The sequence below is a fragment of the Selaginella moellendorffii genome, unplaced genomic scaffold, assembly GCF_000143415.4.
Source record: "Selaginella moellendorffii unplaced genomic scaffold, v1.0 SELMOscaffold_47, whole genome shotgun sequence".
NCBI classification, from domain to species: domain Eukaryota; kingdom Viridiplantae; phylum Streptophyta; class Lycopodiopsida; order Selaginellales; family Selaginellaceae; genus Selaginella; species Selaginella moellendorffii.
The window spans coordinates 1202048-1229986 of NW_003314308.1; the positions used below are offsets into that span (position 1 = coordinate 1202048).

Below are 27939 nucleotides of genomic sequence, written 5' to 3' on the forward strand. Positions count from 1 at the left end.
GAACTATATTTATTTATTATATGCAATTCAAAAGGAAGGAATTTACAATTTCATTTATAATGGTGGTAGGGTATTTGGCATAATTGTAAAATGGTATTTCTTTGTTATATAAAATATAAAAAATACATCTTAATACTTCTAAATTTAAAATTAAATGAATTATCAAACATTAAAGTATTACACAAAGTCAATTTCTTCAAATCAAAGTTAATGTTAATTAATGTTTAAAATACAATGCTAAGCAATTTTTACTAAAGAAACTAAAATTTTAAAAATTAATCTATGCTAAATACTATATGAATTAAATATGTGAAAAATGATAAAATCATATTATAATTCTAATAAATTGCTACATGTTATATGTAGCAACGCTTGGTTTGCTTAATAGTAGTGTTATTCTTACTTATTAATCCAATTGATCAAATAAAATTTATAATTATAAGTTGTGAGTGCCTGGAATATGAAAAGGGAATATAGAAATGTGCATATCAATTAGCCCAAAAACCCTAGTTTATATACAGGAGCGAGTGATCCGGATTGAAACCAATCCAACGGCTACCAAAATCCCACTACGCTAATATTAGTATACGGCATCATAGCCGTACATTGGCCCTCATAAAGCATATTTATAATGTATAATTACAAGATCATATCAACCATGATAGAATAAAAAGGAATATACTATAAAGGGTTTAAAAAATTTATAAATCATTAACATGTTTATAAATTATAAATATAAGATTAATCTAACAAGTTTGCTTAAGCAAACCAAAAACTCATAAATAAAAGAACTATATAAATATCATTACAAATAATGTCTAACTTAAATCTACTTCTAAAATGTGCAAATAAATTAAATTATTATTTTAAAAAATATCTTAAATCTACTTCTAAAATGTGCAAATAAATTAAATTATTATTTTAAAAAATATCTCAATGTGTGTTTTTGTGTTGCAATTAAGATATATAAGGTGGTTAAGCTCGTGAGGGGAACTTAGCCCTGACAAAACATATAAGATCAAACTTAATAATTAAATAACATAGTGTGCATTATCCTTATTTAGATATTTTTATTTAAATTTTAAGAATAAATACTCTTTCAAATTAAAATTATTACCTCCCATTTTTCTTAATAATCTTACCCTATTTAGTTTAACTATAAATTTTAATTGTAAAATAACATAAAAAATTAAATATAAAAAATTGGATTAACTTTAGTGTTAGTTTCTTTATGACTTAATTATGTTGATTTAAACTCAATTCCACCTAACTGAATCATCATGACACTTAGAAATGTTAATCTCTGTCTGCATTTGAAATATTATAAAATTGACTATATAAAGCTTTTTGTATTTTAAAATTATTATATTAATTATTATATCATGTACGTATAAAATAAGAAATTAATGATAATTTTGGTTCGATTTAAGTAAAAGATCTTGAAACTATATTACTATCATACTTTATTTATGAAATTTAAATGATCGTGGAGTAAGTCCAAAATGGCCACTCTTCCTCCACCTGGTGTGCCAGCCGTTTGCTCCCGCCTGGGGGATCTGGAGCCCCGGGAAGCTCTCCAGCGATGATGACAAGGAAGGTAAATCGCCAGTGCTTGCTCCCACTTGAAGCTGGATTTGATCGTGGATGGGCATGTATGAACTGGATGTCTGTGGATGGGATGGCCGGTGTCGCCCGGGCTCTTGAGCTCTACGACAAGATGAGAGGCGAGAATGCAGACATTTTCTCGACGCTCTGAAAGAAGGATCGAGGAAGCAAGACTTCGCGTCGATCAAGCTCTCACACTTGCTATACATGCTGATGAGCGCATTGCCCAGCACGGAGTTCTCCTCGATATTATCCTCGAGCGGCCTTTGACAAGCTTTGCCTCAGAGAAACCGTCGCGTGGAACGTGATCCTCACGGCTTACGCACAGCGGCCAAGTTTTGGAGCTCTACATCGACATGGTCCAGTTGGGAGCTAGCACTTTCATCGCCATCCTCTCCTACGGCCACGCCGGGAAAGAAAGCTCTACTTTGGACTCATGACTTTGGAGCACGGGATTCCTTTCGGCCCGGAGCATTTCCAGTGCGTAACCGATCTCCTCGCTCGAGTTGAACACTGCCGACACCGAGGACTTGCTCGTCAACGAAAGCGGTGGCCTGGTTGACGCTGCTCGCGGGCTCTAGAGATCATGGGAACGCCGATCGACGGCAACGTGTGCAGCACTACACGTTTTCGAGCTGGATCCACTTTGACGCTATGCAAGGAGGAGAAGAGGTCAGTTTGTGTTATTTTGTTATATGCTGTTTGTTAGCTTTCAGAAATATCAGCGTTCTTTACAGTTGATGGCTTGCCAACCGAGGAAGACGAAGAAGTTACTCCCTTTCGAGCTTTGTTGGCTTGCGCTGGTGGTAGCGGTGGCGGTGGCGGCGGCGGTGAATTGTTGGAGGTCTTGGACATGTTGCTGGCGAGATGGATTGGCATCAAGCAGAGGCCTTTGTTTTGGAGGTACTGCATCGCGGAGCCCATGTCTTCCTCCATGAGTTTCGCGACTTGTCTCTCGGTGAGAGCGATTCCGTCCTGCGCGCCGTTTTGTCCCAGAGCTGCGAGGAATTGGTTTGAGTCCTGCTCGAAAGATAAAACAACGGACAAGTGACTCCATTTCCTTATTGTATGATCGTTCTGATTATATTCTTCTCTTTGTTACCTCGGGTGGAAGATCGGTCATGACAGCTCCAGCGTTTCCCAGCCTGCTCATGCTAAGAACCTGACAAGAAGGAAGGAATTAAACAAGTCGAGTGGATCATGTGACGACGAAGAATTACTGTACCTTCACTTGGAGTTGCAAAAACTTGACGTAATCGATGATCTCATCCAGCATGGACGCCTTATCAGTCTGTAGAGAAGCCAAGAAAAAAAAGGAAGAAAAACAAGAACCAAGGTGGTGAGTTTTTTCACGCAAAGCAGCAAAAAGTCAACCTTGTTAGAATTGGGAACGAGCTCTTGCAGCGATTTCATCCGCTCGGCGATTCTCTCACGTCTCAGCTTCACGAAGGTGGAAGAAAGATTATAGCTAGAAAGAAAGAATGGGAGCTTGAGAGATTTCTACTCACTCTCTCGGCGATGCTGTGAGGATCGGTGGCTTGGCCACGACGAGCACGAACTCGAGGCCTTGCTGCTCCACCCGGAATCGCTGCTGCTGGTTGCTGCTGGGACACTGGCGGTGGCACCTCCTGGATCTCGGTTCTCAATCCTTGGCAAGCCTAGAAGGAAAGAAAAAGAGATCACACTCACTTAGAACACCAAGCATGCAACAATGCTCTAAGATCTTCCTTGGACTCTCGAGAACAAACCAAGTTACGTCCAAAACACAAGAACTTATCTTCTAAGAGATCCAATATCACGAATTTCTAAGCGGCCACTGTCACTCACCTGACCGGATTTTGTTCTTGCGAGGTTAGTCTGTCCCGGATGTCCACCAAACGTGTTGAAAATCCCAGCGTCTTGTCCCTGGATGGAGTAGCAAAAGGAATTTTTATCGAGAAAGCTTCGATTTTTGTAAAGAACTCACCGAGATTGCCGAGAGATTCTCCATCAGCGACGCAGCTTGCTGCTGCTGCTGCTGCTGCTCGTCGCGGATTCTCTTGCCGAGCATCTGTGCTTCCGTGAGAACATCTCCTCCGGATCCTCCTCCAGGCTTTCCAAAACTTAGCGGGAGATTGGACGCGTACTGCTGGCACCATGTCGAGTCGGACCTCTCGAAGACCGGGGAGGAAGAGTCGCCGTTGTTCTTGTTGGAAGAGATGGAAGAAATCCTACACGAATCGTGCACGAGGTGGTGGTGGTGCTCGTGTTCTTGCTGCTGCTGCTGCTTGAGCTGCGAGAGGAGCGTAGATCCATGATCCTGGACTTGCAAGCTCCCAGGATCCAGCAGCGACGACGAGGAGATGATCCCATTGTTGATGCTAGAACTGGTAGTGGTGGTGTTGTTTGTGTTGAGAAGCGCCACCATGGTCTCCAATCCCGCCATGCCACCCGAGAAAGAATCCCATGGAGCAGCACCAGCCACCCTGCCGGAATCGCTCCACGATGGCATCGACAAGATTTGCTCCATCATCTCGTCCATGACCAGCTGCTGCTGCTGCTGTTCTTGGAGATTGTGAGCCATTTTCCTGAATCTTTCTTGTCTCTACCCATGCGCTCTCATCCTCCTGAGCAAAACCGAAAGAAATTCTCACTCACAACGTACATTCTCGAGATCCCGCCTCGCAATTCCTCCCAGATGGATCAAACAGGAAAAACCCACCAAAAACCCGCGACCCAATTCCTCCCGGACGATCCTGGGCAGAGTTTTAGGGTTTTCTCGTGTCATTGACAATGTCTAGCTTTTCTTCATCGTCCTCTTCCTCTCTTCTTCTTCTTCTGCTTCTTCTTCTTCTTCTTTTATTCCTCTTCATTAAATTCCTTGTAAAATTCCTTGATTTAGCCTAACAGTTTTCGCCCAGTAAAAACTCTTGCCTGTACTTATTACCGTCTGTTACCGTATTTACGCGGGCCTTTACTTTACCGATGGTAACTCCTGGCGATGGTAACTCGTTACTTTTGCGATCGTGGAGTTTTCAAAGGGGTGCATGATTCGAGTCCACGTCACTGCTGCCATGGCCGTCCGTGTACTGTAATTTACCAGCGGTCAAATCCCTTGGAAAGGCCCTTATGAGACATTGACGGCCGACGACGACTTTTTACCACCGGAGGTGAAAGAATACTTCGTACAATAGTAAAATATGTGCGATCGATTGTCAATACGATGTGATTATTTAGAACTAATCGAGATGATGGATAGAAACTTCTTCTGGGACCCCAGCGATTTGCTCCAGGATCTTAGGCGTATGGGGACGTGAGGTTTTAGAATAGTTTTCGAACCTTGGCTGCGAGGACCAGATCAAATTAACGAAAACAATGCCATGGTCCATGGGTCCAATCCAGCTGCACGAACTCCACCACGCGGGGACTAAACAAGATTATAAACTAGATAAAACAATGCTAAACACGTGTTTTTCGTTCACGCATGTCATTGAGCGAGGGTGTGCTGGCTTTGAGACAAAAGACGAGCTTGATCTGAATGGACTTTCCGTGTTTTTTTCCCAAAGCTTGTGACTGATAATTTGTCCTTAATTAAGTTCTATAAACTTGAAGGTAAGTAAGTATAAGCAATGTCTAAGTTTTGGGCTTTCACGATGGCAGTCGCCACGGCGATTCTAGTGCAAAGAGCTGTAAGATTGGTTTTCCTATTGAAGAATGCTATGATCTTTCCGGATCTTGCAGGATGCTTGCGCTGGATTCATTAATTCTTGCGAGATTTTTGATTACGAGGATGGAGTTCTCTATGCGAAGTGCAAAGACGAGAGAGGGAACTTTGCATGGCCAAACATCGATCTAAAAAACTTTGTAGGGACCAGAAATGGGGAGATTGGAAGCGGCCCTGGATTTACAAACTTCTTGGATGGATGCTTCGGCTATGGCCTCAACTATAAGGGGGTCTTGAGGGGGACATGCAATGGAAGGGCAAATGCTTTCGACCTCAATAATTACGTCTCCAACGAGAATGGACGGCTTAATCTGTGCTAAACTTTGTAAGAAAATCTTTCTAAATAAAGGACCAACGGTCCAGATTGATTAGGGATGATGTTAAGTTTATGGAGAGAGAATCAATGGAAGTCGTGATTTTGCAACTTGAATTTCCAGGTGCTCCCTGCTGCATCCGCCTGAAGTTGAGCGCTGCAAACACAAGATCAAGCGTCTGGTGCAAACTCCAAACTCATTCTTCATGGTTTGCAGAACAGTGATTTCTTCCCGAGGTTTTAGGCAATAATCTTGGTCTTGCAGGATGTCAAGTGCCGAGGCTGCTTCAGCATGTATTCAACTCCTCGTATTCATTTCTTTTGTGCATCATAACTTTTTTCTTTCCTTTTCTGTAGTACGACTTTCTTTAGTCACTCTCAGACGGTCATTTCTTGTTCGAATTGCTCGACGGTGTTGTGCCAGCCGACTGGTGGCAAAGCCTTCCTCACAGTGGGCTGCGAGTACAGGAAGAAGGGAAACTAAATGAATCGGCTAAAGTAAGTTTTGATCACAGTGGAATAAACTATAAGATCGTTCTTTGAAGCCACGAACTTAAACGAGAGAGAGAGAGAGAGTAAACGATGCCGGCGCGATCCACGCCGTGCCGCAACCAGGCGTCTTGAAAGCTCTCTCGATCCATCCACAGAAGTTTCATTCATTCGCGCGGGTCAAGGAAGAAGAGAATTGAAGAGGCCACACCACAAAACCAGCGTAAGTATGTTGTACACGAGTGTCGGGAAATCCTTTTCTTCCCTGAAAGAAGAGCACAAAAGCTGGCTGCCATGTGATGGGACTTGATGAAGCTCTTGAATTCAACAAAGGTGGTGGCTTTTATCTTGATATCAATCCATTTTTTTATGAATTGTTTTGGAAAGGAATTCTATGATACTCTGTCGGTTCGGCAATGAATGAATGGATCGGTCGTTTTCTTGAGGCTGATGAATGTCTATTATAATCAATACAACATTGTCAATACATGGATGCTCCTATCTTTCACGACTCCATCTCTTTTTCCTTTCTCTCTTACATATAATCCTTGCTGCAGCTGGAATTTGCGAGACTGCGATGGGCATGTCATTGAATTCGATCGGAACCTCCTTTTGTGGCGAGCGATAAAAGAATCAATCGTTTGCAACTTCTGGGTTTAGTCGTTTTGGGTTTGATCTTCCCTGCAGGCGAGCGAGAGCGATATTGGCTCTGCTCAATCGCATGACGCTGCTGCATCGCACGAAAAATTTGCGATGGGAATGGATCGATGGAGTCGCAGCAGAGGCATGAGATTGAGCCGTGCCAATATCACTGGTGTTTTTCGCTTTGTGAGTGACGGATCTTCAAGCATATTCTAAAGGGACGGCCCAGATTGACGGACAACGGTCATCGTGTTAGGGTTCTTCATCTTTCACCGCGCGAGGCGATTCCTCCATCGGCACGCGAAGTGACCAAGAAATCTGTGATAGAACGAGGCGCTACACTGTCTGGTAGGAATCATATTGCAAAAAGACTTATTACTATACCACCAGGGCGATTTCTATCGAGCGGAGTGGACGCATAGCTCGCCGCTACAGTTGTAGAGCACTCTATCGGCCATGAGCACGCCGCCGTCTAGGCGCTCCAGTGGCTTCTCTCCGCAGAGCATTGTCACAACGCTAGACAGAAGTTTGAGCACATAAGCGGCCCACGCTTATCACTCTCTCCACTTGTTCTTCGTCAAAACTTGGCCCAGGTGAGCTGACGATTCTCTCGTCTAGCAGCTCCGGTATCTTGTTCTCTTCGTGTAACTTACAGGCCTGCGATGGGATCGCTCCAGCTTTTTCAAGGAGGAAAAAAGTTTTTTTCGATCACTCACCCATTCCAGAAGGTACTGGGTTGATCCCAATCCGTGCTCTTTCGACCACTCACGATTCCCAGGCTCAGGATTCCAAAGCTGAAAACATCTGCTTTGTCCGTCAAGAGGCCATGGAGTGCCTACTCCGGTGCCATATATCCCCCGCAAAAACAAAGGTTTGCTCTCGTATCTGAAGAATGTGGTGTGACTTTGCCTACACAGTTCCTGCGATTTGTGTGTTGATGGATTTCTCATCCAAGTACAGTTTCGCCCGAAGTCCGCAATCTTTGCCTCGAACCGTTTGTCCGAAAGTACCTTCCCGGCTTTGATGTCTCTGTGGATGATTTTTATCTGGGAATCCTGGTGCAGGTAAAGGAGTCCTCGAGCTACATCTAAGATGATATTGTATCTTTGCTCCCAGGAAAGGCAAGGTTCTCCTGGATCAGCCGGTACGTAAGTAGAGCATTGTCAAAAGCTTTCAAGAGATGGGCTTGGCTCTTACCAAACAGGACTTTGGCCAGGCTGTTCTTCTCCAGGAGCTCGAACACCAGCAGCCTTTAGATTCCTCGGTGCCGTATAGCTTGACCAGGTTCCGGTGCTGGACACTGCTTACAAGCCGGACCTCGTTGAGGAACTCGTGTTTTCCTTTTTGCGACTCCGTGGTAAGTCTTTTGATGGCTATCTTTCTACCGTCTTGCAGAATTCCCTGATTAAAGATCTTCTCAATCATACAAAACTTTTCCCAAGGCAAGTCACTGCTCACCCTGTAGACCTCCACATCCTCCCTCGCCTAATTTGATATCATCGCTGAAATTGTTTGTGGCTGCTTTCATGGGTAGATGGTTGCTCCCTGATGAATGCTCGTCCTTGTCCAGCAAATTATAGAAAACGAGCTTCGAGGTAATAGTTCTCTTTCGTAGCAACGTACCTTCGTTGACGCAAGTCCTTCCAGGATTTAAATATCGGTGCTTGATCCTCAGGCAGCAGAATACAATCCAGGACACCTCTCAGTCAAGTTCTTTGTCGCGACGGCCATGCAAGTGTTACACTGCTCGGCGCTCATGTCCCATCGACACTCGCCCAGCCCGAAGACTCGCAACTTGCCGTCTCCAGAAGTGACAGTGGTGGAAGATCCATGACTAGACAACACCACCATCGCGGAGTTTATATTCTGGCCATACTGGGAGGAAGGAGCTACGCCGCTACAGTTTGCAATAGGACGGAGAAGAAAGGATGGTTATCATAGATGAGGTAGCAACCGTAGAGGAGGATCCGAGCTTCAAAGCTTCCGGGGCAGACCGACTTGGCGGCCTGGGCTGCGTCTTGGGCGCAGGTCCTGGCGGCACTGGAGGACTCCGTAACCTGTGAGTTTGCCATCGCGGCTGGGAGCGGAGCTCCGGAAGTGACCGGTGATGGGGGCATTGGCGACGAGAACTGCGAGAAGATCGTCGACAGCGGTGGAGTAAGAGGAAGAAGCGATGGTGATCTGGAGTGCTTCTCTCGGCACGAGGACTCGATCAGTGTGGCAAGCGTTTGATGGTGGTGGGAAGAAGATGAAGCTTGTGAGGAGGAGCATGGTGTGGAGGAGCGTCATCTCATTGCGTGACTAAATTGGAGGACCAAAGAATTTAACTTTGAAAGTTTTAAGATTTTAGGGTTCTTTGCTCATTCTCGTTAAAGGTTTTAACGAGTAGATTTTAAAGATTTTTAGGGTCTTCGATCATCGCGCCGAGGAGATGCATTGCGACGAGTGGAGTTCCTGGCTGCTGTAGCTGGAGTTTAGCGTGTCCGCCTTGAGCACTCCATCGACGAGCTCTACCATCGCCGGCCGCGACACTTTGCCCAGCTTGGCCTCTCCACAGATCATCGTCACGACTCGTGACATGCTTGGGCGCTGCGATGGCGTAGCTTGGGTGCACAGGAGTCCAACGCAAACCACTCTTACCGCTTGCTCCTTGTCAAAGCTTGGAGGTACAGTGTTGAGTCGCGCGTCTACAAGGTCCAGTTGTTCGTTCCTTTCGTGTGACTTCCAGGCCTACGATGCGAGAAAAACTCTTTCGATCCAAAAAACGAATGAAGAATGCGATCGCTACTCACCCATTCCAGAAGGTATTGTCGCTCGATCGGTTGATTCAAGTCCGTGCTCCTTCGTCCACTTACAATCTCCAGGCTGAGGATCCCAAAGCTGAAAACGTCTGCTTTGTCTGTGAGGTGACCGTGGAGTGCGTACTCCGGTGCCATGTATCCCCTGCAATGCGGTAAGAGATTGTGAAACTTTCTCAAGAGATTTGTTCTTACAGAGTTCCTGCGATCTGAGTGTTGATAGATCTCTCGTCTGAGTACAACCTTGCCAGGCCAAAGTCTGCGATCTTGGCCTCGAACTTTTCGTCGAGAAGTACGTTCCCTGCCTTGATGTCTCTGTGTATGATCTTTACCTGCGAATCCTCGTGCAGATAGGCAAGGCCTCGAGCTACACCAAGGATGACATTGTACCTTTGCTCCCACGAGAGACAAAGATTTCCTGGATCACAGGTAACTACTTAGTTCCTGATCTTTTCAAACTTTCACGAAGCACGTACCTTGAAACAGGACTCTGGACAAGCTGTTGTTCTCGAGAAGCTCGTAAACGAGAAGCCTTTCGGATTCCTCGGTACAGCAGCCGTATAATTTGACCAAGTTTCGATGCTGGACGCTGCTAACAAGCTTAACTTCGTTGAGGAACTCCTGTTTTCCTTTTTGGGACTGCGTCGTGAGCCGCTTGATGGCTATTCTTCTTCCGTCTGGCAAAGTGCCCTGCATTTCTTCGAGGTAAACGGATTTGGAACTCTACATAGTTTTTGCTTACCTTGTAGACGACTCCGAATCCTCCCTGGCCTAGTTTGTTGTCATCGCTAAAGCTGTTTGTGGCTGTTTTCAGTGCATGATACGAGAAGATGGTTGCTCCGTGGTGAATGTTGGCTTGCAAGTCGAGATCTGCCATGTAGAGGTAAAAAAGAAGGATCTGTTTCAGAAAACACACTATACCTTCTTTAAGCTTCTTTCTTGCAGCAGGAGTCAACCGATGCCTGTTCTTGACACAGCAAAATGCAAAGATCCCCAGCAGCAACACACCTCCAATAATCCCAAACACCAACTTGAGAATTCTATCCCTGCCCGACCCGGATCTGGATTCACGGTCGAGGCTGCTGTAGAACTTGAAGGCGTCAAAGCGCGTGTAGCAGCTGTTGAGAAGAATGGATCCACTGGTGTTCCCGATGCATCGATCGGTCATGTTTCTCATCGCCACTCTCACGCACGAGTCGCACTGCTGGGAACTCAAGTCTCCTCGACACTCACCGAGCACGAAAACTTGAGACTTTCCACTTCCAACCGTGGCTGTGAACGAAGATCCACGCCGAGACAGCGTCGCCAGTGCGGACTTGAGGTTGTCGTCATATCCGGGAGACGAAGCTATGCTGCTACAGTTCAGACAGAGCAGGGACTCGTCCAGGACGGAGAAGAAGGGATGGTTTTCATACCGCAGGAAGCAGCCGTAGAGCTGGATTTTGGCTCCAAGGCTTGAGGAGCACCTAGATTTGACGGCCTGGCCGATGTCTCGAGCGCACTGGTCGCAGGAGTCTCTCGACATGTCTTGGCGGCACTGGAGCAGTCCATAGAGAGTGAGCTCTGCGCTTTGGACGGAGCTCTGGAAGAAGCCAGTGACCGGAGCATTTGTGATGAGAGTTGCGAGGAGGTTGTCGAGGGCGGTGGAGTAAGAGCTGCCGTTGGTGAATTTCTCTTCTCCGCAGCTCCAGCAGGAGTACTCGATTGGTGCCGGGACTGGAGCAGCATTTGATGCGATCGAGAGAGTGAGGAAAAGCGAGATGTGGAAGAACACCATGACAAAGTGTGAGTGATCGATGGACGTTGTCAACCATCTTAAAGTCAAACATATTTGAACAGAAGTATCGGACAAAGGTGTGCTTGTTTATTCTTTCAAGCTTACACCATGGACAAATCAAAAGAATCGTTATGTCTCAACACAAATGAAAGAGTTGCCTTTGTCAAGAAAAGACCATGTTGGCATTGGAAAACGCTAAGGGGATTGGCAAAAGTGGTTTATGAGTTTGGCTTTTTACGTCCATGCTTCGATGGCAGTATAAAGCTAGCTCGCCTAGCAAGCGGAAAGATCAATCCACTCTCCTTGCTCTCTTATATGAGTTTTTAAGGAACGATGATGTCACAAGTGCTCCTCCTCCTCCTGCTGCTGTGCGTCTCGACTTTCAGTGCCTCGGGGAGTGCAAGCCAAGGTTACTCTCAGCCTGAGAAGCCGGGCATGCATCCCAAGAGATCCAGCACCGTAAACATTAGTAATGGCAAAGCTTTTTCAAGAACTTCGGTTCTAATGTGAATGGCAATACCATCTTGGGATCTTCCTGACGAGCTGTCCTCAAGCAATTGAGTCGCCATCGGCGAGCTTGAGCGAGAGAGATGCCGCCCTCCTCAATAGCCTCCTCGTCATGGAGACCATTCATCGCCAACAGAAGTGGCAGCATAGCTCCAATGGCAAATTCCTCGCAGCCCCCCTCTCTGGTTCACGGGATGGTGGTGGAATTCAAGGGTCATCAGCTCGACCATACGAGGTAGCTATAGTTCTCGTTGAAGTTGTGATCAATAGTGGATGGTTTGCTGCAGTGCACTTGCGAACAACAGTGCTATCAGGGCGGCACGCATCAACGTCGGGCAGCAAACTTTCGCTGGGATCATCGACGCTGCACTTAGTCAGAAGTTATCGCCCAAGTTCGATGCTTTTGGAAACGCGGAGAGCGTGCTCCTGGCCTCTTCCGTCCTGTCTCCACTAGCATCTTCTCTCGCAGAAGCGATGCTTCCCTGGCTGGAAAGCGTGGCTGCAAGAACGGTAGTGTAAACTGCGAGATCTCTCGAGCACTTGTTTAAATTCTTTGTTTTCGCAGATGGCGGCAGGAACGTTGCGAGCGCTATCGAGTGAAAACGCGGCCATCAAAACAATGGTCCTGCAAATGAAAGACAAGAGAGTGGATCCACTCTCGCTCACGGTTGGGACACTCTCGGGCAGGATCGGCGACCTCCACACGCGTTTGGAGGAATTGAGCAACGCCCATTGCAGTACGGGACCCATGAAAGCATCCGCTTTACAGAGCAACACCATGAAACTGGTGGAACCGATGAAATTGGTGGCAAAGCGAAGTCCAGTGGCAGTCTTTAGAGTGCTTGGCAAACTTGGAATTATAGATCAAATGTTTTTGTTCCAGTTATAAAACGAGAAATGAATCTATGTCTATGCTGTTTATAGTTTCACTGTCCCAGCTTGAAGCATGTCACAAATGACTGCAATCTTAAAGTTAACCAGCTAGAATGCACGGAGAGAGATTTCGTCCAAGCCACAAAAGCTTCCAACAAAAAATTCTAACTAAGATGGATCTGTATTATTTCCTCATCTTGTATGATATGTATTTTTTTGTGATTCATTAAATATTAAGTTGAAACATTTTGATGGATTGCTAGTCTCAAAAAAAAAAAAAAAGAAAAAGTTATGACTGTTTGTCAAAATAAATGGATGTATTCAAAAGCTTCCAAAACAAATATGTATGGAAGGATCATGCAATGAATGAATTTCTGAAGCTTCTAGGCTAGGATTCCGAGGTCACTAAGCACATTAAACACGCCCATGGTACCCTGTCTTGCAACCATCTTCACTGGCTCCACCACCATCGAGTTGTCTTGGCTCAAAGACGGTGAAGCGAACGGCTTTCCGGCACACTCATCGCTGAGGAGAGCCAAAAGATGGCGCAGCTCCGTGATCTTGCTGGAGAATGCGCCCACTGTCATTGGAAATGGAACGACTTTGTTCTCGCTCATTGAAATTAGCATCGTTCTCACGGCCGCGTCCTCACTCGTCAGAGCTCTCAGCATTCCTGCCACGATCTATGTACATGCACAAAGAAAGACAAAGAGCAGGGTTTAGATCTTGATCGAGAGAGATGGCGTGTTTTACCGCCTTTGAAGCCTCGTTTTCCAGCTGGGGAAGAATCGCCTCAGCAAGCGAAGGTGCCATAGGGGACATGACAAAAGATGCCAAAAGAACTCTCTCGGGGCTTCCAAACGCATCGAATTCGGGTGGAAGTTTCTGGCCAATCGCCGCCTGGAGGATTCCAGAGAAAGCTTGCCTTCCAACGTTCATGCGTGGCCTTGCAACAGCTCGGTTTGTCAAGAACTGGGACAGCACACTGCACCCAAGGAAGAAGAGGGAAAAGTAAGAAACAAAAACACAAAATTTGACCAACCTGATGTGATCTAGCTGATGAACAGCAAATTCGTTCATTAGCTTGTGCACCAGCGAAGAGGTTTGGGAAGAATTGTGGTTACTCATGTGAAAGGTGCCACCATTGGCTACCGTCACGTAAAACTGGGAGAGTATGTATTCCATCTTGAGGAGGCTGTTGAGAAGTCGGGTATCAGTGTCACTCAATGATGTTGGTGTTTCCAAACGCCTACAGCTGGTCGTTCTTCCTCCAAGGGGGTTGTAACTTGGTGGCGGTAACTCATAACTGGGCGGAGGTGGTGGCGATGAAGGCTCATAGCTTGGTGATGGTGCCGGTGGTGGCGGTGACTCGTAGCTCGGTGACGGTGGTGGTGGATACTCAGGCGGTGGTGGACTGGAGTAACTTGGTGGTGGAGCATAACGTGTTGGTGGTGGTGAATACTCAGGTGGAGGTGGTGGACTGGAGTAATTTGATGGCGGAGTTGGTGGCTCATAGCTCGGTGACGGGGGTGGTGGATACTCAGGTGGCGGCGGTGGACTGGAGTAACCTGGTGGCGGGGTTGGTGGCCCATAGCTTGGTGACGCCGGTGGTGGATACTCAGGTGGTGGCGGTGGACTGGAGTAACCTGGTGACGGTGGTGGCGGTGGACTAGAGTAACTTGGTGGCGGAGTTGGTGGCTCATAGCTTGGTGACGCCGGTGGTGGATACTCAGGTGGTGGCGGTGGACTGGAGTAACCTGGTGACGGTGGAGGCGGTGGACTAGAGTAACTTGGTGGCGGAGTTGGTGGCTCATAGCTTGGTGATGGCGGTGGTGGATACTCAGCTGGTGGCTGTGGACTGGAGTAACCTGGTGACGGTGGTGGCGGTGGACTAGAGTAACTTGGTGGCGGAGTTGGTGGCTCATAGCTTGGTGACGCCGGTGGTGGATACTCAGGTGGTGGCGGTGGACTGGAGTAACCTGGTGACGGTGGTGGCGGTGGACTAGAGTAACTTGGTGGCAGAGTTGGTGGCTCATAGCTGAGTGATGGTGGTGGTGGATACTCAAGTGGCGGCGGTGGACTGGAGTAACCTGGTGACAGTGGTGGCGGTGGAGAGTAACTTGGTGGCGGAGTGGGTGGCTCATAGCTTGGTGACGGCGGTGGTGGTGGATACTCAAGTGGTGGCGGTGGACTAGAGTAACTTGGTGGCGAAGTTGGTGGTTCATAGCTTAGTGGCGGTGGTGGTGAATACCCAGGTGGTGGCGGTGGACTGGAGTAACTTGGTGGCGGAGTTAGTGATAACGTTGGTGGTGGCGGTGGACTGGAGAAACTTGGTGGTGGAGTTAGCGATAATGCTGGTGGTGGCGGTGGACTGGAGTAACCTGGTGGCGGAATTGGTGAGCTTGGTGACGGTGGTGGATACTCAGGTGGTGGCGGTGGACTGGAGTAACTTGGTGGAGGAGTTGGTGGCTCATAGCTTACTGACGGTGGTGGCGGTGGACTGGAGTAACTTGGTGGTGGAGATGGTGGCTCATAGCTTAGTGACGGTGGTGGTGGTGGATACTCAGGTGGCAGCGGCGGACTGGAGTAACTTGGTGGCGGTGTTGGTGGCTCTGATGGTGGTGGCTCATAGCTTGGTGACGGTGGTGGTGAATACCCAGGTGGTGGCGGTGGACTGGAGTTACTTGGTGGCGGAGGCGGTGGGTCGTCCTTCACTAAGTGTGTTAGTCGAGCTGCACTGCCTGCAACAGAAGATGTCACACACAGCACTAACAGCAGCAACCTGATCATAGAGAACGACTCCATGATTCGACACGGAATGGTGTGATGCCGCTGCTCTAATGAGCCACGGTTTTATACTGCGTAACACCATGCACACATTCCACAATTCAACATTACAAGCATGGAAAGTCATCCGCATTTAGCAAAAGTAGTGAACGGGCTTTACGTTTTTGGAACTTCCACTTTGCCAATCTAGGCATCCTTGCTTGAATATCAAGAAGTTCTATGGAGCTTCATGGCATGAAGGCTTTATCCACGAACTATGTGATGCTAGATCACGCCCCTCTTTACATTAAAAGTCACGTCTTTCAGTTTGAAACAAATCCCACTAAACGATCTTTTAATTTCATCCTTGCTAGCAAACTGGATAGTATAAGCTGGTCGTTTTTTCCTCGTCCCGACCCTGTGTGTATGTTAAAACTCGGAGAAACAAAACTCCATTGGCCGCTCTAAAAGAAAGATGACTATAAAAACTTCCCTGGCCTTCGATCTTTTGTTAGACTTTCATTGTATGGTGCAGCTACCTTGCTGGCTTCTGTACGAGAAAGAACAAAGCTCAGGTTGAAAGACAACTACTTGTGACACTTACTTTGGTCTGGGATGATACTCCGGGAGCGTGTCCAGGTATTTTAGCCAGAACGGCCCAGCTTCAGCACTATCTACACACAGAGGCCCACCTCTGTACGACTGGACGATGAACTGGTCACTTCTCGTCCTGCCTTGCTCAGAGTTAGACATAGAAGTGGATGATTCTTTCCACACGAACCTGTTCTTGTAACCTGCCAACCAGGAGACATACGCCGCTCCAAAATACATCGACACAAAGGGCTTAGTTAAGTCTTCGCATGATCTTAGCCTGTATGACTTGTACCCCAAATCTCTGACAGGGAGAACAAAGCAAATAAAAAACATGTAAGGAATGATGCACAATTTGCTTACGAATAGAGCCATAACGCGGTGGTATATGGCGTCTGCATTAGTCCTGTCGGAGATTCCAGCCCGAACAAAAGCCTTTTACTGCTGATATCTGCTAACGTGCAAAGCATAGCCTGACAAAGGAACAAACAAAATCAAGCATAGATTTATAAAGGCATGAAAGAAAATTCCGCTTACTGGGCTAATTCCTCTGTCAGTAAAGTATCTCGATACGATTATTCCTGCAATGGCCTAGAAGAACATAGAGATTTAGACACGCGAAGTAAAATACAGGTTTTACCTTCAACTCTGTCCTTGTAACAAAAGGTCGCATCTGAGTATCACGGGAAAAGCGCACTTTTCCTGGTTTTTCTCCTGCCTTGGTCCATTCCTTTTTCACATCTGGTTGTCTCCACATTTCTGCCATGTCCTGTGCCGAAGTTCTTTCCTCCCAATAAATCCACTGGCGTCCTAAAACAACGCAAAAACAAATAAAATACTCTGGGGACGTAACAACAAAAGTTTACCTGGTGAAGGACTCGGTTGCACTGCAGCGGAACCCAGATGAGCAGGAGCTGGCGTTGAAGCAGGCGAGTCAAGAACAGGCAACTCCCTGATGCAAAACGAAAGTAAACATCTGATCCATGTCGTTTGAGATAGTATTACCTTCCAATAGGTAGGTTCTGCTTGGCTTGTAAGTAACGGTTCCAATAACCGAGAGTGAACTTGCTTGTCGCATGCTTCGGTCCTGAGTTATATGCCCGAACCATGAACTCTTCACTCCGCCTCCTACAGTGGCATTGCATAAGTCAAAGAACCGCTAGCTAAAAACTATTAGCTTACTTATGCTCGTAAGTAGACAACCATTTCAAATATGCCGCTCCAAAGTAGACACAGACAAAAGGTCTGTAGAGCATGTCAGCAGAATAGGCATTGAAGCTCATGTCCCTATGGAAACAATTTTATTTGCGTTCGGTTACGAGGAAACCAAGGAGAGCTCAGAAAACAACACTTACTTGGCTAGCCATTCAGCCGTGGACGCTAACACTTGCATAAGACCCGTGCTTGCTTCCTTTAGCTTGGGCTCATAGCGATGTGCTAGAGGTTGACGATGGCTCTCGATCTCCGCAATAGCGCAAATCATCGACTGCATTGTCAAACAAAGAAGAAGACAAAAATCCATCAATCCAGCAACAGGCACAAAAAAGAACAAGAACTTACTGGACAAAAATCCATCAATCCAGCAACAGGCATAAAAAAGAACAAGAACTTACTGGATCGAGCCTTCGCTTGAAGTGCCTTCCAATGATAAGCTCCGCCACAGCCTATACCAGAAAGCACGGACAAGAAGAGCTTGCGTTAGCTATGGTAGCGTGCAAGAGAAAGTAAGAAAGGAGCTTTCTTACCCGCATTTCCGTTTGAGTGAGGTATGGATGGCCGTCCGGATTTCTCGACATATGAACCTTGCTTCCTGGAGCTTCCCCGGCGGCGATCCACTCCTTGCGGACATCGACATGCGACCACATCGCGAGCATGTCCTCGGGATCCACACAGTCATCCCAATATTTCATGCCCGGCGGCATTTTCGAGCTCGCGATCTCAAGACGGCATTCAGCGCCGCGCTGCGACTGGCAAGATCCTGGAGCTGGAGGAGCCGGAGAGGCGCTTCCGGGAGCGCGGAATTGGGGAGAGATCGGCCTCGCCTACCTGATGCTGGCGCTGGTGCTGCGCAGCTCCGCGGCGCGCTGGAGGATTCCTCGCGAACCCTCGCTCTCCCCCTTCCCCCAAACCCTAAATACTTCCACACGCGATTTCCTCTTCATCGTTTTTTTTTGCATGCGTCTTGTGCCCTTCTCGCTTCTTCCATGGCATTTTTTTATGCCAGAAATTTTTTCCACGGCACCGTTAGGGCAGGCCCGAGATCGTGCCACGTGCAGCCCGGAACTGCCGCCACGTGGCAAAGTCTTGGCTTAGAAAGAACCATGTCTTTGTGGTTTTTTTAATGGAGTCATGGATCAACTCTTTCTTCCAAAGTGGAGCATTTCCTTGTAACCACTAAGAGGGAATTTTGACTTTAACATGAGTGTTTCCCTGCTATATAAGATTAGCTTCCCTAGGCAAAGAGTGTGTAGAAAAGCACACAATTATAAGTTTTGAGAAGAATGAAGAGCAAGAGCATGGGCAAAAGTGCGTTTCTTTTGTTGTCACTGATGGCATTTTGGATTGTGTTGCTGCTTCTTGCACCAAATTTTGCTGCTGCTACTGCTAGAAATCCCACTAAGGATGCGGTTTCTGCCAGAGGAGCGCCTGGTGCATCTTACCACTTGGAGCACAACGACATAAACGAGCGCGGCAGACATCCCCCACGCCCTTGAATCCAGTATGTGTTACCAAAGTCTTATAAAGATATGGACAAGCTTGCGAAATAGACGATACATAATCTGGCCACAAGTCACCAAAAATAAAAATTGGTTTAAGGTGTGAATGTCTCAAGTCTGTCAGTCTCTCCTCAAAGATCAAGATCTAGTCAACTGCCAGTCCACAAAGGTCAAAATGTTTGACTAGCCATATAAAGCATCAATATAGTCTGGACTGGAGAAAAGAAGATCAACTGGAATGTCTCAGCCCTTACAATTTGGAAGGCTGTGAAGAACTTGCAAGAAAAGCAAGCTCCACTTTTTCCACTACAGGGTGAGATATTTAGCTAGAAATTGTATACTACCAATTTCAAACATTGTAGCTTTCCAAGACAGGATATATGAAAATTGATGCAAAATGGAAAGAACTACCTGAGGAATTTTCACGAAATTAATTAGAGATTCAATTTTTTTTTTTTTTTTTATGAAGCATCAATAGAGTCTGGACTGGAGAAACGAAGATCAGCCCTTACAATTTGGAAGGCTCCGAAGAACTTGCAAGAAAGCAAGCTCCCCTTTTCCTACTACTGGGTGAGATATTTGGTGAATTTTAGCTAGAAATTGTATACTACCAATTTCAAACATTGTAGCTTTCCGAGACAGGATATATGAAAATTGATGCAAATGGAAATATACTACAATTAGAGATTCAATTTTCTTTTTTCTTTTTCCAAGTTTTTCAACGAAATCTCTAAGAGAACTCAAAAAAGATGTGTACAGCAAACTCGTGAACTTTAGATTTGGCATATAAAATACTTTCTCCTATACACTTGCACTGTACAAATACAAAGGGCCTGGCCGTACGCTTCTTGCAAGCTGGCGGTCACAAGCATTGGTTGTGTCATATGGTGGTTGGCGCCTGGCGTCAGCGGCGGAGGGGACAACGTGGCATCCAGTACGGAGGAGACTCCCGTACGGGGGAATCTCCCCCGGATTCCCTGGGAATCTCCTGTCGCCCCTGCAACACCAGCCTTGTCGTTGCCCCGCTGAAGCGCAATAAAAACAAGGCGCAGGAAGAAACGAGGAACTTTGCGACACTGACAAACACAGGAAAAAGCAAAGCGACGGTTTGGTGGTGGCAATGGAAAACAATGCCCAAATTCAATTCAAGCTATAATCAATTGCTGCCAGGAGAAAAACATTATAAAAACAATGGTTTTGATGCAAGGATTACATACATACCTTTAGTTTTTTCATTCTTCTTCTCAGACTTCTTCTCCTTGGCTTGGCTTGAGAATCAAATCCCTGCCTGCAACAACATTACAATAAAACTAATGGCCCCTGCTGTGGATCTGATATTGTTGGTGAGAAAAGAAGGGGCGCTTTGAAGCTTTTAGAATGAAGTGAAAAGAGAGGTTCGTTCTTATCTAAAAGCCATACTCCGGCGGGGCAAAAGGATAGATTTAAGTAGTTCTTTGATGTCGCTAGTTAAGATCCAAGCGTTGTTCCTTGACAATGGATCTGGATTTCCGGATGCAACCTTCTCCTTTTTCTTTTTGGCCTTCGGCTGTTGATTGTCTCGCCAGAAGCCAGCAAGTAGCGCAGCCAGCGAGCATCAATCAATCAGCTCACTAGAAAGGAAGGAATAAAAAAAAAGCCAAGAGAGGAGCAAACCTTTGAGCTTGGCTGCTGCCTACAGCACGACACATTTATAAAGCGACCTTCGTACGCGTGTATTCCGCTTCTTGCTTTGTTGTTTGCCTTTACTTGCTTGCCTTGGTGCTCGCTCACTCGCTCCCTTCCACTAGAGGAGAGTCCCTGTGAGAGAAGGAGAGCGTAAGTTAGCAGTCGCAGTGAGTGAGAAACAACAAAAAGGAAAGAGAACTTCTTGCCTAGATTGCATTGTCGGTTTCATTCCTGTGAGAAGCGACCCGGTCTCTCGGCTCCACTTTTCTCTCATCATCATCACCGTAGCCTCGTCATGGACTTGCGCCTCAACCAACTTTACAACAATTCCAAACGATCTCCGCCACCGCCTTCGTCGTCTTCACCGCTGCCACTCGACAGTTACGAACACCACGCAGAAGCAGCGGCGGCGTCAGCGGCAGCGGCAGCAGCAGCCAGGTTCTACTCGTCGGACCGTCCCCCTCCCACATCTCACAGAATGCTGGATCAACACACGGGCAGCACCTTCATTCCAATGGCTGCTGACTACGGCCACTTCTGCGACACCGCTCTGAAACAGGCAGGAGCTGCAGGTCCGTCATCAGTGATCTCACAAAGCCAAAGGAATTCTCGCAAGAGTTTTACTCACCTGGCTGCCTTTTTCTCGCTTTTGCAGCAGGAGACTTCCACCACGGCCACTTCCCTTTCACGGCCTCGCAATGGCTGGAGCTGGAGCACCAGGCGCTCATCTTCAAGTACATGCTGGCAAGAGCACCTGTCCCGGCGGAGCTCATCATTCCCATCCGGAGGGCCTTCTCCCTCTCACCCAACAGTGAGTGTTTTTATAAATTTCCCTGATCTCCCGTCGCCTCTTTGTTCGCTTTCGTTTCTCCCTGGCCACCGACATTGGCCTATCTTCATCATCGTCTCATCCTGTGGGTCCTTGGAACAGTTCAGTCACATTTTAGAGAGCCGCACCGCACTGTGCCGCTACATGTTTTTCTGTTCCCAAGACTTGCGCCACCCACGGGAAAAACAATAATTGCTCATGTCCCTGCCCCTTCTTGTCATGCTTGCAGCCTTCCAGGTCGGACTTTGTCCGAGCAACCTCATGGACTCGGAGCCGGGCCGGTGTCGACGGACCGACGGCAAGAAATGGAGGTGCGCCAAGCCGGTGGTAGCAGTCGACCAAAAGTACTGCGAGAGGCACATCCACAGGGGCAGGAACAGGTCCAAGAAATCCAAAGCCACGCTGACGCCGACCGATGCTCAGCCGCCTCAAAACCCGTCACCACTTCCGGCCCCGGTCCACCAGCACTCGAAAGTTCCCGACTTTGTCGAGCGTCCGACTGATAAGCACAACGAGGACCAAAGGTACTGACTGTCACGAACGAGTTCCACTCGAGAGAGTATTCCCTGCCCCTTGACGAACTATTTTGCCAGAGGAAGCTGCGGACCACGGCCCGAGCAGGACACGGATCACGGCCACAGTCGTAAAACACCTGAAGCGCTGCTGCGGCATTTCTTCGATGACTGGCCCCGGGCCTCCGAAGGCAGGGAGCAGAATCCATCCCCCCATTTCGAAGAGGAAGAACCACCTGTTGTTCAGAACACTAGAACCTCGTCCTGCTTCCCCCAACCAAACTGGCACTGGAACATGCCGACGAAGATGTCTATACTGCCAACTTTGTGATGAGCCAGCAGGACCTGGTACCTAGACTAGATCCACATATAATCCACAGGACACGGCACCAAGGCACCAAGGCACCAAGGCAAGCTTGTCATTCTTTGTCTGCAGAGAATCCTCAACTTTATTAGACAACTTACAGACGTGTTCTTGGAGTAGTCAGTCAGGAATGACAACTTCCACGTATCTCTTGCCATCAATGTAAGGCCTATTTGGATTGTGTTCTTGTAACCACCGAGCGAACCATCTCTGCGTTCTGATCAAGGACTGCACGCAGGTAAGTGGAACATACAAGCTGAGAATTAGAAAAGGATACAAGCACTTTGAGCGGCTCCGAATAAGGCTTGGCTTTGCACAACGCTGTCAATCCCATTATCAAAGTTCGCTTTAAGGTCTTGTCGAAGGTGATCCGAGCCTTCGGTGGATCAGGTAGAGGATCCATAACCACTGCACAGGGAAAACACAATTTTATCCATTTTTGAAGCTCTCGCTTCTCAGAAGTCCAGGCATTTACCATTGGGAAAAATAAACTTGATCTCCTGTCTTGCACGTGCTGCATTAAAGCTACCATGCACTGCATTTCGCAGGATATCCCTTCCAAAGCGCGCTCGTAAGCTGGAGCAAGAACGGCGAGTATGAGAGAAGTTCATAAATCCAATCAGCAAAACAAACCTCAAAGGCGACTCTTTGCGAGCTTGCTCTGGATCCGTGGGACCGATCACAACATTCCATGACCTTGCCGCTCGCTCCTTTCCCAAGACGAACCCGTGCACAGGTCCACTGAATTGTTTACTAAAGGTTCATCAATACAACCACACAAATCGAGAGTGTATTACCTGCTCATGAACCGAGTCAATCTCTGAAACCACGGCTTGCCACGGTGATGGTCATAAAATATGCCAGCTCTCACAGAAGTAAACTGCATAAACAACAGAGCCATCAACGAAAACGGTCCAAACAAGAACAACACTCACCTTAATGTAAGCCTCGTGCACTATGACAAAACCGTGAGCATGCATTGCGTATCGTATCTCACGATCATGACCAGCTTTGAGAGCATCCGGTTTGATGAGTGCCAACGTCAGCTCGGTGTAAACAACTTTTGCGTGAGTCGGGGCTTGCTCCTTGAATTTAAGGTCTGTCTTGATGGACTCAGATACCATCTCCGATATAGATTCGTTGACGGCATCCTCGTGATCCTGATAGTACTCTTTTTCAAACTTTATGGCCTCCGAGACCACGACTGTCGTAGACTCGGCGGCCGCAGCCAGTTGATCCTGCTCGTAGGAGAATGTTTCTGATACCACACTGTCGACGGCCTTAGTGACGACTGTAGTTTCTTCTCCAGTGAGTCCTCTTTCGACGTCAACTGCCTGGACAACCAAGGAAATCGCGCTGTCTACAGCCGCAGCACTGTTCACGGAGAGTCGTGGAGATTCCGCCATTGTCTTCTCACAGTAAAACTGTCAACCTAACTCAACACTGGAAACACGCTACGTGGCAACCCCCGACAGTTATTTGGAAACGAAAAGAAAAAAAACAATACCTTTTACAGTAGTAGATACAGAAGAAGAACGACTTTCATCAGACAGTGCTCTTCGATGATTTAAGGCTCTTGGTTTTCCCAAGCAAGGACATGAACATGTTCTTGCTACGGGAAGGAACTGAGCGGAGATCTTTTGTAGGACGCTCTCCATCAGTGGACATGAGGGAAGACAATGACTTTGATTCCTCTGCGGGAGATCCCTGCCATAAAAATCAAATTACTCGACCAGTGACTAGTTTGAAAAAGTTCTTCTTACTTTGTTGGATCGTGGCGTTCCGCCTGATACTACTTGTGGCGACACCGGAAGCGTATCTATTCGTGATGTTAGACAAAAATAAACACAGTAACTGGTTCTTACCATGCGCGACGTCACGCCTTGTTCCGTTGCTGCGAAGACGCAGACGGATGAATACAAAAATCAGTGAGTGTTTGGGCCGACTCACCTGTTTGCCATTGGTTGAGGTGATCCAGCCTTAGAATCCACACCAGCACGACCTGGAGTGCCATAAGTAGAAGCTGGGAAGAAAGAAGCACGCGAATTACGTAAAGTAACGGGGAGATTTAGAAAAACACACACACATACCGTCTCTCTCAATTTCTTGCACCCGCGGACTTTTACCAGTAGAGACCATTCGAGGGGAATCATTCTGACTTTCAGGTCCAGTCACGGGTGATTTAGGCAACTCGACATCGCCATTCTCTAGAATGAAAAAAGAAAAGAAAAAACGATCAGCTATCAGCAATGCACGACAGTGTTTATAATCATAACCTGCCTGGGAAACTATAATGCTTGTGGTGCCGAGGATATGTTTTGTAGAGGCACTGCTGTTTGAGAGCTTCACGGTCCGTGTACTCTTGGCAGGTTCGATAGCGCTATGGAGACAGAGAGATCCATAAGTTCTTATTCTTATTCCAGAAACGAGAAAAGTCTACCTGAGCGAGCGATGAAATCCGGAGATCGGCAGATACGATTTCGGAGTTTTGCTGGTCGAGAAGATCATTGAGCTTGCACGCTACGGTGCCGAGATGATCTACTGCATTGACGAGCGCTTTCACAGAGTAGTCCTTAAGATTTTCCAAAACGCTGCAAACAAAAATTCCCAATCTCACTACCCCAAGAAGATAAGCAAGATCTTACGCTTGCTTTTGCTCGCTGTAGAGATACGAGGATTCGCAGTACTCCGCGGCAGAGTGTAATTGTGGTCTCAAATTCTTGAGCTCCTAACCAGCAGTCCAATGCGCGCACAGATCGAGCCACAGCGAAAGGAAGAACAAGAAAATACCTGCAAAGCCATGACGAAATGCCGGCTCCGATGCATCGAGACCTCATCGTACGTCAGCGCCGTCTCTGTGACAGTGGAGATCGTCGGCGAAGGAGACGAAGCCTGCATTGCGATCGATCGATCGCGATCGAATGAGGAGCCCTAGAGCATAAACATTAGGAAATTAAACATTAGGGCTCGGGGTTTAGTTGCCTAGTATATTCACCTTAGATTCCTTTAGGTTTTATGGAGCGCGAGTTTGTCATCTCGGCTTCCCAGGAGGAGATTCTCAGCGCAATCCCTGGATTTTGCCAGCAAGAAGAAGCTCCTGCTCCAGCGGCTGCCAATGCCGAGGTTCTTTCTCCTCCTCCTCCTGCCCTTGCGGTAGATCTCCCAGAGAGCAGCTTGGATTCGCAGCCGGTGATTCATCCCGTGGTTTTCAGCTCGCCGCCGGACACACAGCCCTCGCAGGAGATTCGCGAGGGCGAGGGCAGCGATGGCGATGGAGATGCCGATGGCGAGGGTAACAACGATCGGTTGGAGGTAAATTTCAATACCCAGGGATACATCCAATCGCCGGCTCCTCCCGCGACGAAGAATGCGGCAAGAGCAGCGGGGACTCCGCCAGACAGCCAGCGCAGCGACCGAAGCTTCAACGGGGCTTTCGAGAGCGATCGATCGCAATCGCCGTGCAGGCCATTGCACTGGCCGAATCTTCCTGGTGTGGGCTTGACCACGCAATCGCCCAGCATTCGTGGAAGGGATTGCAGTAGCTCCAGCCCGAAACAGGATGGAGGAGAGAGTGGCAGTCCAGGATTTGACACTGGTGGAAGGCGGTCGAGCGCTAAAAGGGGAAGAGAAGAAACAACGATCGCGTTGGAAAGCCTCGATTTTTCTCAGTTCGTCAGTCCAGCGAAGAACAGAGAAGCAGCGGCGACGACACCGCCACCTCGTCCATCCATTGTTGGCGATCGTCATCCAACACCGCCACCACCTCCAGCCATTGTGGGCGATCGTCACCCAACACCGGTTCCATCTCCGGGGATTGTGACACCGCCTCCAAGCTCGCACGACGTCGAGAAAGTGCTGTCGAATCCCCGCTCCATCCCCGCTCGGGATCTCATAACCACAGTGGCGTCGAGCTCCGGAGGAAAGAAGGCGAGCACCAGGCTCGCCGAGGCTGACGAGAACTTCATCAGTCCCAACTCGGAGCTTGTGACTTTGAGGAGGAGGAGGAGGAGATTGCTGAGCAGCAGCTCATCGACACCCCAACCAAGTGATGGCGGTGGCGATGGTGACCATAACGATCATCACGATCGCGATCATCACACGAGCAGCTCGAAGAAAGCGAGGACTGGAGCTCCAAGGAACGTGGAAGCTGTGATAACTTCTTGGATGAGGCCTTGCCGGGAGGTGAAGGACTTTGGAGTCGCGGCGTTCGCGGCAGCACTGCAAAGGATTGGATACAAGCTGCCTGGTTTTGGAAATGGCTAGAAAAAAAGCTGGTCCACGCCTTTTGTAAGGGACGGACGCGATTTGCGCACCCTTTTGGAACGGACGGACACGATTTGGCAGGAATTGTATTAAAGAATGATTTAGGTCATTTATTTCTTACGATGGCGAGCCAGAAGTTTTTGGTGACAATCGCTGCTGTGAGCGCTGCAGTCTTTGGAGCTGAGCAAGAACACAAGTATCATCAACAAATCGGGATGATGGCATCGTTGAAGAGAGGATGGTGTTTAACGGGAGGCGCTCTAGAGCAGGATGAAAACAGATTGGAACAAAGGGTGCTCGAGTTTTTTCGCTTCATCCCAGGCGCTAGATACTGATCTACTGAATCCTGTAACATTTAGAGAGTAGATAGAACTCTCGTTGTATGTAAGTACACTCCCCGGAACTCAAGAAATACTTTCTGAGTTATTGGGGTTGGATCTCAAGTGACCAGTTAAGCCTGGAATATAATTTCGAAAACGATTGAACGTCCACCTGCTTGTTAAAGGTCGTGGTTTCTCTTACATCATTGAGACGAGGATTCCTGTTTGTTGCTACTCACTGCAAAGATACCAAGGACAACTTTAGAGAGGCCACCGCTGCAAAGGACGCACTCATTGAGATCGTCGTCTTGTGCAAGTTTTCAGACAATAAGTACGGAAAAACACTGCGGGACCATTTCTAAGCTATACGGGAAGATTGTGCTGCGCTTGGATTGGCCTCCTAAGACGCGAGAGCTGAGCGCAAAAAGATGAAAAGGATTTGTAGAATGTAGACGAAGACATGCATGTGGTTGTGGCAGGCCCAAATCAGCTTCTTAAGATGTGCTGGATCACCGCATTCCGACCAGCATCACAATAAGCAATTGCACCTTCCAAAGCTTTTGTTGTCGCTTTTCCAGAGTGTTGCCACAACAACAATGTGAAACTTGTCGCGCGTCCCAATTTAAGGCTCTCCAGAAAGAAATGGAAGCCAAGGAGCAGCCACACTACTAGTTCGTTGTTCTCTGCTTGTATGACTTTTGTTTCATCAGCGTTCAATAACTCCAGTCTTTGGGCACTCGCTCGGTGAACTGCCACACCAGTCCTCTGTGAAGCTCTCCAAGAAGCTGGGAGTGGTTCCAGCGCTGATGATCGACTTGGCACAATGCGCACTAGAGTTTCTCACACTACACATGAAAAGAATGGGAGCGACAATGGATGGGAAAGAATTATATATAACAAGAGGAGAAAGGGTCCTAACTCATGACCCTCCAGTGACCATCTAGCCTATGTGAATCTGGAAGGTGGCAAAACATGTGCCACTTGGAGAAAAGCATATCACCTCAAGAATACAATATTGCATTTGCCTTAAATACAAACTCGAAATATTTGTTCTTTGGCAGCAGGGGGCTGAATTCTCCTGCTGGTGACCACTGAAATATAGTGACGAAACTGGTCACTCTGGAGCTCTTCACTTCCAAGAACATGGAGGTATTCAAACCTTGACGTGCTGAGGGGATTCTCCAGGTGTTGAAATCCATCACTTG

The 27939-nt window shown here is 47.6% G+C and overlaps 8 protein-coding genes across 8 annotated transcripts; 2 read left to right on the forward strand and 6 right to left on the reverse strand.

Annotated features, from left to right (window-relative positions):
* Positions 1-2265: 2265 nt before the first annotated feature.
* Positions 2266-4408, reverse strand: LOC9658284. The gene is made up of 7 exons (XM_002981188.2): positions 3572-4408; positions 3433-3510; positions 3114-3263; positions 2980-3045; positions 2831-2896; positions 2708-2767; positions 2266-2625 (listed from the first exon to the last, which is right to left on the reverse strand). The coding sequence occupies exons 1-7, from the start codon at positions 4166-4168 to the stop codon at positions 2311-2313; spliced, it is 1332 nt and encodes a 443-aa protein (XP_002981234.1). The 5' UTR covers positions 4169-4408; the 3' UTR covers positions 2266-2310.
* A 4747-nt stretch (positions 4409-9155) lies between these two features.
* On the reverse strand, positions 9156-11421 carry LOC9658285 (cysteine-rich receptor-like protein kinase 2). Its single transcript, XM_002981189.2, has 6 exons — positions 10472-11421; positions 10293-10420; positions 10027-10240; positions 9746-9968; positions 9545-9695; positions 9156-9482 (listed from the first exon to the last, which is right to left on the reverse strand). Exons 1-6 carry the CDS (start codon positions 11325-11327, stop codon positions 9168-9170), a joined length of 1887 nt encoding a protein of 628 aa, XP_002981235.2. The 5' UTR covers positions 11328-11421; the 3' UTR covers positions 9156-9167.
* A 1934-nt stretch (positions 11422-13355) lies between these two features.
* Positions 13356-15512, reverse strand: LOC9658286 (extensin-2). Its single transcript, XM_024686083.1, has one exon. It carries the CDS (start codon positions 15510-15512, stop codon positions 13356-13358), a length of 2157 nt encoding a protein of 718 aa, XP_024541851.1.
* Positions 15513-15740: 228 nt separating this feature from the next.
* Positions 15741-18240, reverse strand: LOC9647185. Its single transcript, XM_024686142.1, has 12 exons — positions 17810-18240; positions 17678-17728; positions 17420-17550; positions 17247-17351; positions 17070-17192; positions 16931-17016; positions 16705-16874; positions 16602-16655; positions 16428-16537; positions 16255-16368; positions 16078-16203; positions 15741-16023 (listed from the first exon to the last, which is right to left on the reverse strand). Exons 1-12 carry the CDS (start codon positions 17984-17986, stop codon positions 15993-15995), a joined length of 1278 nt encoding a protein of 425 aa, XP_024541910.1. The 5' UTR covers positions 17987-18240; the 3' UTR covers positions 15741-15992.
* Positions 18241-20024: 1784 nt separating this feature from the next.
* On the forward strand, positions 20025-22332 carry LOC9647186 (growth-regulating factor 4). The gene is made up of 4 exons (XM_002981044.2): positions 20025-21018; positions 21102-21257; positions 21505-21799; positions 21869-22332. Exons 1-4 carry the CDS (start codon positions 20742-20744, stop codon positions 22116-22118), a joined length of 978 nt encoding a protein of 325 aa, XP_002981090.1. The 5' UTR covers positions 20025-20741; the 3' UTR covers positions 22119-22332.
* On the reverse strand, positions 22248-23564 carry LOC9658287 (nucleoside diphosphate kinase homolog 5). Its single transcript, XM_024686144.1, has 6 exons — positions 23087-23564; positions 22949-23031; positions 22785-22892; positions 22627-22727; positions 22429-22559; positions 22248-22361 (listed from the first exon to the last, which is right to left on the reverse strand). Exons 1-6 carry the CDS (start codon positions 23555-23557, stop codon positions 22272-22274), a joined length of 984 nt encoding a protein of 327 aa, XP_024541912.1. The 5' UTR covers positions 23558-23564; the 3' UTR covers positions 22248-22271.
* Positions 23565-23640: 76 nt separating this feature from the next.
* Positions 23641-25087, reverse strand: LOC9647187 (protein ABIL1). The gene is made up of 9 exons (XM_002981194.2): positions 24942-25087; positions 24797-24879; positions 24592-24742; positions 24432-24531; positions 24242-24358; positions 24102-24174; positions 24017-24045; positions 23915-23970; positions 23641-23858 (listed from the first exon to the last, which is right to left on the reverse strand). Exons 1-9 carry the CDS (start codon positions 25047-25049, stop codon positions 23697-23699), a joined length of 879 nt encoding a protein of 292 aa, XP_002981240.2. The 5' UTR covers positions 25050-25087; the 3' UTR covers positions 23641-23696.
* Positions 25088-25192: 105 nt separating this feature from the next.
* Positions 25193-26564, forward strand: LOC9647188 (serine/arginine repetitive matrix protein 2). The gene is made up of 2 exons (XM_024686143.1): positions 25193-25274; positions 25364-26564. The coding sequence occupies exons 1-2, from the start codon at positions 25267-25269 to the stop codon at positions 26412-26414; spliced, it is 1059 nt and encodes a 352-aa protein (XP_024541911.1). The 5' UTR covers positions 25193-25266; the 3' UTR covers positions 26415-26564.
* The last annotated feature ends 1375 nt before the right edge of the window (positions 26565-27939 follow it).